The 13,889-nt window shown below is 48.3% G+C and overlaps 1 protein-coding gene across 1 annotated transcript in view; it reads right to left on the bottom strand.

Moving 5' to 3' along the window:
* LOC123759333 (proton channel OtopLc) overlaps nucleotides 1–13,889 on the bottom strand; it is a 108,841-nt gene that overhangs the window by 13,676 nt on the left and 81,276 nt on the right. Inside the window, exons 4-7 of the mRNA XM_069335080.1 lie at nucleotides 3,794–3,908; nucleotides 3,077–3,305; nucleotides 2,038–2,192; nucleotides 1,325–1,457 (exon numbers count right to left, since the gene is read on the bottom strand). Of these exons, the coding sequence (XP_069191181.1) occupies nucleotides 1,325–1,457; nucleotides 2,038–2,192; nucleotides 3,077–3,305; nucleotides 3,794–3,908 (632 nt within the window). The remainder of the gene's footprint in view (nucleotides 1–1,324; nucleotides 1,458–2,037; nucleotides 2,193–3,076; nucleotides 3,306–3,793; nucleotides 3,909–13,889) is intronic.

Raw genomic sequence — 13,889 nt, 5'->3', positions numbered from 1 at the left:
TCATACACATAATCATTATTACACTCATATCATTTTCTGACTTTACTCAAGAATCATTTTAATGAAAAAAAAATCGACAATGGAAAGTGGCGAGCCACAACTACTAATTTACGTCACACAACACAATATTTATATATTTATCCCCATGACCTTCGTGGCATAGCGGTGTAGTCTACTGTCCAGGAGTTGGACAGTCTACTGTCCAGGTGTTGGACAGTCTACTGTCCAGGTGTTGGACAGTCTACTGTCCAGGAGTTGGACAGTCTACTGTCCAGGTGTTGGACAGTCTACTGTTCAGGAGTTGGACAGTCTACTGTCCAGGAGTTGGACAGTCTACTGTCCAGGTGTTGGACAGTCTACTGTCCAGGAGTTGGACAGTCTACTGTCCAGGAGTTGGACAGTAGACCGTCCAGGAGTTGGACGGTCTACTGTCCAGGTGTTGGACAGTCTACTGTCCAGGAGTTGGACAGTCTACTGTCCAGGAGTTGGACAGTCTACTGTCCAGGAGTTGGACAGTAGACCGTCCAGGAGTTGGACAGTCTACTGTCCAGGAGTTGGACAGTAGACTGTCCAGGTGTTGGACAGTCTACTGTCCAGGTGTTGGACACCTGGGCAGTAGACCTGGCCTCCTATCCTCTCCTCACATTCCTTCCATATGCGGTGTATATTCTTATTGACTTAGTATATGCTCCTGATTATTTCATTTTCTTCCCGTCCTCAAATAGCCTAAATAGGAAATGGGCAATTTTATTAACCAGATTACTTGTCGTTAAGCCAAGACTGACCTAGAGCACCCATTGTCCCGCCCCAAAGTCACTTCTAAGTACAATCACCCAATTTACACAAATGGCTTCTCAACAATAAAACAAATGTCACTTGATAAACTGTTCGGTGAATCATATTCCTTAAATATAGATAACTATGTCCTTCTCCCATATAGGCCTGACGAAGCTCATACAAGTAACTTCGATCACGTTGTGAATCTGAGCGACGCACTGTAAGGCCAGACTAGTTTAGTGCTATCTTTTAACAATGACTTATTCTCTATTACTTATATGAATATAATACAATGTTGAACATTAGTGGCTCTTAGGGCATCAATATCCACCAGCATTGAGATACCGTCTCCCACAACGACGTGGCGTTAGCCAGGCCGCTCACTCTCTGGTTGTTGACCACAAGCCCTCAACCAGTGAGGTTGTGAGGGGCAGGGAGGTTTAGTGAGGGCCCGGGAGGTTTAGTGAGGGGGGGCCGGGTGGTTTAGCGAGGGTGTGAGGGGGGCATTGAGGGGTGTGAGGAGCAGGGAGGTGTGAGAGTCACTTACTGTAAGCGTAGGTATCCTCTATCCAGACGGTGGCGGACTCCCACACCACCATTCTGATCCAGATGGCGATGTTGGTGGCCACCAGGTGCATGAAGCCGAACCTCGCCACCTGCCCGAACTTCTCCACGATCACCTGTGACAACAACGGCACCCCTCAAGCCAATTAGAATAGTGCCAGGTGAGTTATAATAGTGCCAGGTGAGCTATACCAGTGCCAGGTGGCCTATAATATGACAAATCAAATATTGGATAGCTTTCAAAAGTAATTACAATGTGCAGACATAGAATGGGTAGCAGTAAGAGGTGAGGGGAGACCATAGCTGAGGAGTTAGACAGGTGCGTGTAATTTGAGGTGAGCAGTCACAGGTGAATATAATGAGAGGTGAGGAGTGAGACAAGTGCGTACAATGAGAGGTGAGGAGAGACACTTGAGTATAATGAGATAAGGAGTGAGACAGGTGAGGACAATGCCGGGTGTTGAGGGCAGCATTTGTTATTATCATCTTTTATTTAAATAACCATTTTCCTTATATATTATAGCATGACGTAACTCCTCAGTCATATAGCACAGTATATTGAGACACGCTCCCCCCCCCCCCTCTCTCTCTCTCTCTCTCTCTCTCTCTCTCTCTCTCTCTCATACACACTCCTTCCACCATTTCTCTCCGATGCTTCCTCTATCCCCATCCTTCCCTCCCACCCTTTCTCCTCACCTCCGAGTTGACGAAGAGGAAGTGCATCTGGAGGAAGGTGAAGAGCGCCTGCAGGATGGGGTGGGCGAAGACTATGTCCTTCACGCACTCGCTCTTCATGGTGGAGTGCATGGCGATCTCGAGTCCGTTGAAGATGAGGGTGCCCAGACCAAACACTAGGGGCAGGGAGAAGGGGGGGGGTTAGAATATTGTTGTTGTTGTTGTTGGAGAGGGTCTTGGTGGGGGTTAGTGATTGTGGTGAGGTACCTGGTTGTTGCTGGTAGTGAATATGGTGGTGGTTGTGGTGGTATTGTTAGTGTTGGGGTTCTTGGTGGGGGGGGGGGCGTCGTGCTTCTGGTATTGATAATGGAGGGTTTTGGGGGTAGTGGACAATGGTGGGGGGTGGGGGTGATGGTGGTGGTGGGGGTGATGGTGGTGGTAAGGATCGTATGTGGTGGTGATTGTGGTGGAAGGCTGGAGTTACTACTATTTTCAATGCTACTACAGTACTACAATTGGTGTTACCATAATTACTATCAAACCTAACACAACTAACTACCACTGATGCAGTTACTACAGTGGCTGCTATTGCTGTACTACTATTACTAGTGATATTACACAGTATTATTGCCACTATTATTGATCCTGTACTACAATTATCCCAAACACTCCTGCCGTCGCTGCACAATAGACAGCTGATGAAAGCTCTCTATGACAGCAGTAGCAGATCACACAGCTCCCCGATAGCAACAACAGCAGAATATTTAATAAGACATTAAAAAAAATATACACCGTGAATAGTGAAGATTAATTATGGTGAGCGGAATAGTGAAGGACATTTTGTGCGAAGTACAGCTGTTGTCTCTTGTTAATGCACACGCCTAGGTATTTTCTCTCTTATTTGACTCCTGCGTTTATACTGTTCATATCTGAGATCCTTTGGTTTCTTTCCTAATTAACTATAGTAGTAGTGTTGTATTAGTAGGGAAGGGAGGGGAGGAGGGTGGCTTTTGGAAGTTGAGTGAGGGGGGATAGTTAGCAGACACAAGGCCAGACGTACCTAAGGCGCCAACTCTGAGGTAGAAGGATGTCCTGGAGGTCTTGGAGCGGGAGATGTGGGCCCTCTTGAGCGTGCCGAAGGAGGTGATGGAGCCCACCTCGGGGTCCTCGTGCTTAGTCAGGTTCTCCTTGCTGGCCGTGATGGAGGGGCAGTTGTCGATGATCACGGACACGTAGATGCACATGATTGCAACGATCGAGCCCACGTACAGGTACATAAGGAACACCCCCTGTAGATGTACGCTGTAATTAACACGTGGTCGGTGCAGTTGCTAGGTTGATAGAACAATGAATAAGTACACAGCACCTAAATGTTTGCAACAAGTTACACAGGCACTGAGTTAGGGGAGACATGACCACAACATATAAAATTAACCAGGCAATAGATAGAACAGACAAGGACTTATTTGTAATGGATTCTATACAAAGAAAATGGAGACACACACGTGCATAATAACTACAGCATGAGCCATAGAGACATGAGATACAAGTCTGAGTGGCAGTGTGACGAGAGTGAACTAGAGGACACGATAATAAGTGAACTGACGGGAGACAATATTGTCTCAACAGGGAGACTGCATGCTACCCCACCTACTATCGCCAGAGAAAGGAGACTAGCAGGTGACTGGCAGGGACGTACCTGGAAGGTGACTGGCAGGGACGTACCTGGAAGGTGACTGGCAGAGACGTACCTGGAAGGTGACTGGCAGAGACGTACCTGGAAGGTGAAGGGGAGGACGGTGTTGTCGAGGACCTCAGTGAGACAGAAGGCCAGCATGAGGAGCACCACCAGCTTCCCGTACATGCCCGACATCACCACCCACAGGTAGGTGCTGCAGGCAGAGAGAGAAAGAGAAAAACTGTTAGTCTGTGTTAAAGTTGATGATTTATTCTCATAATTAACCATCTTTTTAGCAACGGCATTATTTCCTAACACTCAAAGGACCCCCCCCCAAGGGGGTCACGACCCAAGGGGGGGGGTGTCACGACCCAAGGGGGGGGGTGTCACGACCCAAGGGGGGGGGGGGTGTCACGACCCAAGGGGGGGGTGTCACGACCCAAGGGGGGGGGTGTCACTACCCAAGGGGGGGGGTGTCACGACCCAAGGGGGGGGGGTGTCACGACCCAAGGGGGGGGGGTGTCACGACCCAAGGGGGGGGTGTCACGACCCAAGGGGGGGGGTGTCACTACCCAAGGGGCTCTTAAGCTCAGCTTGTCTCTCACGGAGTGACTGTCTTTTGATCTCTGTTTCTGTCTCCATCTGTTATCAATGTCTCCATCTCTCTCTTTGAGTCTGTCCCTGTGCTAATTATCTTTATATCTTCAAATCCGTCTTTCTTTATATTGAAGACGTAATTTTTAACATCATTTGAAAGCTTTTTAAATGTATTAAATATTATTTGTATCTGAGGAAAAAAATTCAGACCGCAGAACAAATAGGTAAAAATACGTTATATATTGATTTGAGTATACACAAGAATATTATAACCAAGTAAACTGCACAAGACCAAGAATGTTCAGTGCGACAGCTGAATGTCGCACTAAGTGACTGCTGACTGACTCCCAGGTTCCTATTTGCTGTTAGGTCCGTTATCCATAAGAGCGAGACGGGCGAAATTCACGGCCATAAGCAGTGATAATCAGCGTTAAAGAGTGAGAGATTCCAGGTTGTCTCTCGCGGCGTCTTCGTAACAGTACTGTAACTCGTACCTCCATTCAAAACGAGCGTGTGTGATGCAATTGCAACTTGCTAAATCACGTTGTAGCCCCCGTGGTGCAGTGGTAAAGCACTCGCCCGGTGCTTTGGCCTGGGTTCGTATCCTGGGCGGGGAGGATTGACTTGGTGCCAGTTCTTAATTGTAGCCTCTGTTCACCCAGCAGTGAACGGGTACCTGGTTGTTTAACGATTTGACGGGTCGTATCCAGGGGAAAATTAGGATTAAGGACCTGTCCGAAACGCTATGCGTGCTAGTGGCTGTACAAGAAATTGACGAAAGTTGATAAGTTGCAAGGAGGTCTATCAGTCATTTCGTACATACGAAGTTTCGCCACCACCGTAGGACTTTATTTTTTTATTAAAACCTATTTTACCTAACCAATCCTATTAAACCATATAATAGACTAATTCAGCCTACTCTACCCAAACCCAACCTAACTTAATCTAGCATAATTGACTCTAAACTAAGCTAACGATATGTATAATTTTAATAAATTGAAAACTAGCCATATTGGAAATATTTGTACACACTTTGGTAGGCATTAAGCCCAATACCTATTAAGGCCAATAAATCGCGGGTGGGTTATTAAACAGTCAGTCCTCTCGAGTGTTCACAACGTCACTAAACTGATGTACTAACTTGCCCAAACCTAACCTAACCCATCAGTCCGTCTTCCTAAGGTTCCCCAACGTCAAGAAACTGTTGTATTAAAAGTGCCCTTATCCTTACCTGCCAGAGGACCTAAAACAGAATGCGGGACAGTATGTCAATTTTGCGACCCGCTACCATTTTCTAGTACGACGATTTTGGGACTTAGGTAGAATATACGTCAAAATACGTTCTATAACCAACGACCCCTTGAATAGAAAACGTGACATCACGTAAATTTTTGCGAACCTCTATGTGCAGGCGATGAGTCACAATAACGTGGCTAAAGTTGACCAGACCACACACTAGAAGGTGAAGGGACGACGACGTTTCGGTCCGTCCTGGACCATTCACAAGTAGATTGTGAAGAACCTCTATAGTTCTAAGTACGTCAGTTTTTGGCCTTAAGGGGTTTTATACGTCAAAATACGTTGTACTATTGACGCGCACGGGTTGTGTAACCACAGTACCCGCCAACACACAAGTGTACCATAATCCTAAACAAATCTCAGAGAGTGTACACACACCGAGACGTTGGGGTCACCAGTCGGTTTATGTATCTCTACTTGAGTACACTTCAACGGCAGCCGGCACATGACAGGCTGCTTCAGCGAGCCTTGTGTAGTGTTTCCGGTTATCTGAATATTGTTTCGGTGTGCTGATCGCAGTAAAGCTCCTGCGAACGCTTCTCGGCGTAACCAAATGATCTTCCCCTCGTGGTGCACTGTACAAACCTCTTGACTTTACTTGAACATATAACTTAAGACCTCAGTGGACGGTACGAGACGGAGGAAGGTGGTGGTGAAACCTTTAAAACGAAGTAGAGTTCCTTGACCCACATTCTCTCCATAAGAAAAGAAAGAACATTAATAGCGGCCGCCAGGTCAATGTGTCCTTCTAATAGAACGTCGCATTTTGACGTATACTCTACCTAAGGCCAAAAATCGTCGTACTAGAAAATGGTAGCGGCTGGCGAAATTGACATACTGTTCCGTTTTCCGTTTTGGGTCCTCTGGTAGGTCAGGATAAGGGCACATTAGTACGACAGTTTCTTGACGTTGGGAAACCTTAGGAGGATTGGCTGGTCAAGTATGGTACTGAGCCCTTGATGTGCTTTTGTTAATTTGGTTTATATCGGTCTCTAATCCTGCTATAAGACAGAAGTAGTGAGCGGTGATGTTTGCTTGTAAAACATTTGATTTAATTTGAGTTGTTGTTCCCTGGTGCATAGACTTAGATAAGAAAATTAGTTGGAGGGTAGCAAATAAATTCAAATATTATGTTAATAATTTAATCTTTCATATATAGTTGGTGTTTTGCATTCATTTTCAGATATGTGTTATCTGTGACTGGACCTCAACTCAGCACAGAGCAGCCTAGTGGAGCAAGTCATTAGCAATTAGTGCTCGTGTTAATAAGGCAACAAATCCAGACTTAACTAAGCTTAGATTGTTTGAAAATAATGTTTGTATAATTACAAGTTGTTTATTAAAATCTAAAAACCAACAGTAGATAAACCATGTTAGATCCTTCCCAAAACAGTTAGGCTGCAAGACAAATGACTAAATAATACCAGCTATAGGTATTATGGCTATAATACCTATAGCTGGTATTATTATTAGTATTATTATTAGTATTATTATAATATAGGTATTATGGCTATAATACCTATAGCTGGTAAAGCTATACCAGCTTTATAGGTATACCAGCCAGCTAAATAGGTATTATGGCTATAATACCTATAGCCATATTGCTATAGGCTGTTGAGACAGTTGACAGTAGAGACGGAGATTTCCTGTGTCTGTGCTAGACTGACTGTACATTTACCGCCCAACAACGGTATTCTATCCAATCCCAAGCATATAACGGCAGTAATCACCACCAATCACATCCCCCAGATGGTTGTCTGCCTCCTTCGCTAAACTGGTCGTATATATCACCGGTCTTACGACTGACTCAACAGTAACTGTGAAGAAGTAACTGTGGCTGGCGAAGAACGGACCCCGGCTGGACTGCACGATGTAGGTCGCTCTCTCAAAAGATATTTATTCGCCCGTGAAGCGTCGAAGTTGTGATGATGAATGTCTGGAGAGAGATCTTGGGCGGAAAGCGTGAGAGACTAGTGACGTTGGTGAGCTGTGCAAATATTATGCAAAGATCATGTTGCAGTGGAGTTATACAGAAGAGTGACGACTGGACGTAGAAACTGTTGTAGTAGAGACGTTATCTTGAGGTTATCTTGAGATGATTTCGGGGCTTTTTAGTGTCCCCGCGGCCCGGTCCTCGACCAGGCCGCGGGGACGTAGAACAGGGACTGGGAGGGAATAGAGTGCAAGAGAAATGCTGTATTTTGTGTAGAAAAAAAGTGAAAAGCGTAGCATGAGAAGGAACACGGGGTGACGGAGGTTAGAGGTTGGGGGGTAGAGGGTCGGGAGGGAAGAGATCGTGGAAGGGATTGAGGTGCAGGGACTAGGAGATAGGACTAGGGGAGGGGCAGAGGAAGGGGATAGGTACAGAAGGAGGATGTGATTAAAAATGATAGAAAGGGAGAAAAGTCTAAAATGAGGAATCAGAAAAGAGAAAGGAGTAAAAGGAAACAACTGCAAGCAAAGAGAGAAATTACAAATAACGTGACAAAGAATACAAGAACAAACTAACTTGAGCTCTTCCATCTACTGTATATTCCAATCTACTCATTTATTCCTCAGCCACTCTCCATTCTCAACTTGATAAAACACATACTAATTCCATCAAGATAACGGTCAAGAACGCCTCACATGACTGAATGATCAGCTGGTACCCCCATTCACCACCAGACCTAAATATACCCGGTTACCGAGCCGTGGGAAGATGTAGAGTAAAGGAGACTTGAAGCAGAGTAAGTGAGACTTAGAAGACACACCGACACCCGCGGTGGAGCGTGTGTGTGTGTGTCAAGGGCAGTGTCCGGAATGTGGGGAAGGAAGATGGAGGGGAGGGATAAGAGGTCGCAGCTCAAGACACCTTACAACACAGGGATAGAGACAGAATTATAACCCTACAAGATTTATATTTCCAGAATGAAGCAACCAGTGGCCGTGACTCCTCCATGATCTTCCTCATCGATACGCAAGTGACGTGTAAGGAAGGTCATCCTCGTAGCCGACCGCACTCACCTGATCTTGCGCTGGAAGCCTCGCAGGTCCTGGCTGGAGAGGGAGAGGGCGCCCGGCTCGTACTCCAAGTAGTGGTCGTAGGAATCACACGGGGCCAGCACCCTACTCAGCTGCGACACGCTCAGACCTCGCAGAGTCTCGGGGTAAAACTTAGTAGCCATGTTGGCGGCGCTGGCGAAGTGGTGGGGCGTCACAGTAGGTCACTGGGGCACCACAGTGGGTCGGTAGGGCACCACAGTGGGTTGGTAGGATGCCACGGTGGATTAGAAGATCAAGGCTTCACTCCATCTCAGTACACTGATCATAGGAGTACTCTGCTGTAGAGCAGAGGTGTCCAGGTTTCCACCAGCGTCAGGTTTACCTTGTCACTCGACGCCTCTATGGAGGACCAGCCATCATATGCTCGTGTAGACACTATGGACACTTCTTCTACTTACACAAGTTTTATATAACTTGTTTTAAAAGAAAAGTTATGACCAATCTCGCGAACACCATATTTGTACGCCCATATGACTGATTTGTTCAGTTCAGCAAGTGCGTTATGTTCAGCATGCTTCCTCCAGCCGTCCACCACTGCTGACACCACCAGCAGAAGAGCTCTTACTTCAGTTCGATTTCACCGCACTTGTACATCGCAGACAACAGAGAATCTCGAAGAGGATCCCCACGGCGATCGTGAAGCCTCCACGTGTCACTGTTAACACAATGACCACTTATCACTGGGCGGTACGAAGCGTCCAGCACTCACTGCGTACAGGACACTGGTTCAAATCCGACTGGTTGAAGCAGTAAAGTAGTTTCCAGACTAGCTGTTAACACCAGTGAGGGACCACGCCTCTGTGGTTAGCGGTGTTGTGCGGTGGTTGGTGGTGAAGGCCGCACTAATGCGCTTGTGTGCGAGTTGGGAAGGAGCTGCGGATCGCCACCAGAGACGCCTGTGTGTGTGTGTGTGTACACGAGCACACTGCTCCCGTGACTGGCGGTGTGGCCGCCCGGCGCCGCCAGGTTAGTGCGGGGAGCCTCCACATTAGAGTTGTGAGCGCCAATGCACGGGCTTGGGAAATATTCCCCTATGATTATGACCGCTAAAGACCCGGTGTGTCACGCCAGGTAGAGGGGGGGGGGGACTTCGTCTAGGAGGCCTGGTCGAGGACCGGGCCGCTTAGTGGGGACGCTAAGCCCCGAAACCATTTCAAGGTATTCATACACCACACTCAAGCATTGTCATCACATACACACACCCACACACACGCACACACACACACACACACATTATGGGGCCTCGTAGCCTGGTGGATAGCGCGCAGGACTCGTAATTCTGTGGCGCGGGTTCGATTCCCGCACGAGGCAGAAACAAATGGGCAAAGTTTCACCCTAAGTGCCCCTGTTACCTAGCAGTAAATAGGTACCTGGGAGTTAGTCAGCTGTCACGGGCTGCTTCCTGGTGTGTGTGTGTGTGTGTGGTGTGGAAAAAAAAAAAAAGTAGTTAGTAAACAGTTGATTGACAGTTGAGAGGCGGGCCGAAAGAGCAAAGCTCAACCCCCGCAAAAACACAACTAGTAAACACACACACACACACATACACACACACACACACACACACACACACACGCACACACACACACACACACACACACACACACACACACACACACACACACACACACACACATACACACACACACACACACACACACACACACACACACACATTCAAGCATTACTATCACACACGAACACTAAAGCACTCGCACCACACACATGTGCTAACCCCACACTCAATGACTGGCACTAACGCACTCAACTAGGACGCGGCCGACTACACAGTATTTTGGTTTCAAATTATTACCAATTGCCAGCAACATTCAAAACCGTGGGAGTGAGTCCGTGGCTGGTGGAGGTGGTGGTAGTGGGTGATGGTGGTAGTGGGTGATGGTGGTAGTGGGTGGTGGAGGTAGTGGGTGGTGGAGGTAGTGGGTGGTGGAGGTAGTGGGTGGTGGAGGTAGTGGGTGGTGGAGGTAGTGGGTGGTGGAGGTAGTGGGTGGTGGAGGTAGTGGGTGGTGGAGGTAGTGGGTGGTGGAGGTAGTGGGTGGTGGAGGTGGAGGTACTGGGTGATGGTGGTAGTGGGTGGTGGAGGTAGTGGGTGGTGGAGGTAGTGGGTGGTGGAGGTAGTGGGTGGTGGAGGTAGTGGGTGGTGGTGGTAGTGGGTGGTGGAGGTAGTGGGTGGTGGAGGTAGTGGGTGGTGGAGGTAGTGGGTGGTGGAGGTAGTGGGTGGTGGAGGTAGAGGGTGGTAGAAGATGTGGAGACGGTGAAGGTGGATGACCGTGGATACACAGGAACAGAGAAGGTGACAGTCCAGCCCGTCCTCGCGACCGTTCCCAACGTCAAGAAACTGCCGTTCTAAAGTGCCTTATCCTAACCGACCAGAGAACCCCCGAATAGAAACCGGGACGCTTCGTGGTAAGAGAAAACGGAGAGTCTAGGCGTAGAGGAGTTACCTCAGTCACCGTCACTCGCTGGAGCAGTGCCGGGCCACTCTCTGCACGACCCTCACTCGCTAACATCTCACTTAGTGCTCATCACACTTAAGACACACTTAAGTATTGCCCCCCACGACCCACACTCGCTAACATCTCACTTAGGGCTCATCACACTTAAGACACATTTAAGTATTGCCCCCCCCATCAAATGCTTGAAATATTACGACAGCCAAATAAATTAACCTGTAAGTATATACTTGTGAGCACATGAAGCACAGCACGTGATGGCCCGAGGGAAACTGGCTACGAGATTACAACATTCCTATTTTTCGTGATCTGAAGTAATTATTCATAGTACTTGCGTGAATGGTTGGATAGATGGTGTGTGTGAGTGGATGAGAGTGAGTGTGTGTGAGTGTGAGTAAGAGTGACACTAAGTGACAGCCGTGCCCCAGCCAGTAAGTGACAGCCGTGCCCCAGCCACTAAGTGACAGCCGTGCCCCAGCCACTAAGTGACAGCCGTGCCCCAGCCACTAAGTGACAGCCGTACCTCAGTCGCCAAGTGACAGCCGTGCCTCAGCCACTGAGTGACAGCCGTGCCCCAGCCACTAAGTGACAGCCGTGCCCCAGCCACTAAGTGACAGCCGTGCCTCAGCCACTAAGTGACAGCCGCGCCCCAGCCACTAAGTGACAGCCGTGCCTCAGCCACTAAGTGACAGCCGTGCCTCAGCCACTAAGTGACAGCCGTGCCCCAGCCACTAAGTGACAGCCGTGCCTCAGCCACTAAGTGACAGCCGTGCCCCAGCCACTAAGTGACAGCCGTGCCTCAGCCACTAAGTGACAGCCGTGCCTCAGCCACTAAGTGACAGCCGTGCCCCAGCCACTAAGTGACAGCCGTGCCTCAGCCACTAAGTGACAGCCGTGCCTCAGCCACTAAGTGACAGCCGTGCCCCAGCCACTGTGACAGCCGTGCCTCAGCCACTAAGTGACAGCCGTGCCCCAGCCACTAAGTGACAGCCGTGTCACGTCCAAGTCGTGCCGTATAAATCCGTGTCACATAACGTAACTCACATAACACAAGAGACATATCCCCTGCACGACGCCAGCAACCACACCATCACCATCAACCATAATGACATGATTGATGGTGTGCTGTAATACGGCAGCTTGTTGGACGATGATATATTGGTATATGGTATATCACCAGTGACTATGGTATATCACCAGTGAACTATGGTATACTGTTTAACACATCAGCAGGTATGGGACTTGTCGAAGGCTGCAGTTTACATTAATCAAATTACAAGCATCATAAACAAGTAAGACGATGATAAAAAATGAATAATAATAATGAATGATTATTATTTTACAACTGTAAATAAAATGAATATAATCAGGCAAAATGGAATTAATAATACAAAATATTCACATAAACCGTAATTATGACTATACATACAAAGTGAAAGCATGTTACCGTAGGTATATCAAGAAGCCCATTTTCTATACGCCGAGAGGTGTACCTCTCTCTTCTGGGTGTATATTCACTGAGAGTTTAGTATAATCTTGTAAGTATACTTACTGGTTGGTCACTAAGCTATGGTCCGAAGAAGGCCTATTAACCCATACGATGCAGCTCATATTTATATCTACCCAAAATTCATTCATATATATGTCTAGCCTACGCTAGAAATACTCCAGTGACCCCACGTCTATTATGTTCCCCGGTGATTGGATCCACATAAAAACCACCCTATTGCCAAACCAGTATTTACCCAGGACTTTCCTGAATCCAAACATATCCAAATTATATGTATTGTTTCGAGTTTTGTTTTTGTGTTGATATGTTTAAAATCGTATTACATCCCCCCCCTTAGGCCTTAGGTCCAACATTAAACAACAGATAGGCTGGTGGTTACAGTAATCACATCGTATCGGCAAGGCGGACAGCCCGCCTGCTTTCATACCTCTCACTGTATTTCCCACTTCTACACTTCCCTTCACCTATGCCTCTCGTTCCTCTTTACTCGGTCCTAAGCACGGCCTAGGGTCAATATGTGTGTGTGTGTGTGTGTGTGTGTGTGTGTGTGTGTGTGTGTGTGTGTGTGTGTGTGTGTGTGTGTGTGTGTGTGTGTGTGTGTGTGTGTGCAGGGGGGAGGGGGCTACGCTAGCTCCAGGTCCCTAAATTAATACTGAAATATCAATATCGGTGCACGGATGCATGTTGAATCCATTAATGAGATGTCAGTTAGTGTATTCACCTAGTTTGAATAGTGAATAGTTAGTGTATTCACCTAGTTTAGTCTCAACAGCCGCAAGCTCAACAGCTTGCGGCTGTTGAGCTCTGCTCTTTCGGCCCGCCTCTCAACTGTCAATCAACTGTTTCTACTACTACTATATTTTTTTTTACACCACACACACACACACACCTCAGGAAGCAGCCCGTGACAGCTGACTAACTCCAGCCAGCCGTGGCCAGCAGCCAGCCGTGGCCAGCAGCCAGCCGTGGCCAGCAGCCAGCCGTGGCCAGCAGCCAGCCGTGGCCAGCAGCCAGCCGTGGCCAGCAGCCAGTCGTGGCCAGCAGCCAGCCGTGGCCAGCAGCCAGCCGTGGCCAGCAGCCAGCCGTGGCCAGCAGCCAGTCGTGGCCAGCAGCCAGCCGTGGCCAGCAGCCAGTCGTGGCCAGCAGCCAGCCGTGGCCAGCAGCCAGCCGTGGCCAGCAGCCAGCCGTGGCCAGCAGCCAGCAGCCAGCCGTGGCCAGCAGCCAGTCGTGGCCAGCAGCCAGCCGTGGCCAGCAGCCAGCCGTGGCCAGCAGCCAG

Source organism: Procambarus clarkii, chromosome 32, assembly GCF_040958095.1.
Source record: "Procambarus clarkii isolate CNS0578487 chromosome 32, FALCON_Pclarkii_2.0, whole genome shotgun sequence".
Taxonomy (NCBI): Eukaryota; Metazoa; Arthropoda; class Malacostraca; order Decapoda; family Cambaridae; genus Procambarus; species Procambarus clarkii.
Note: the sequence above shows the minus strand (reverse complement) of the source record. Positions and strands in the feature narration are given on the sequence as shown.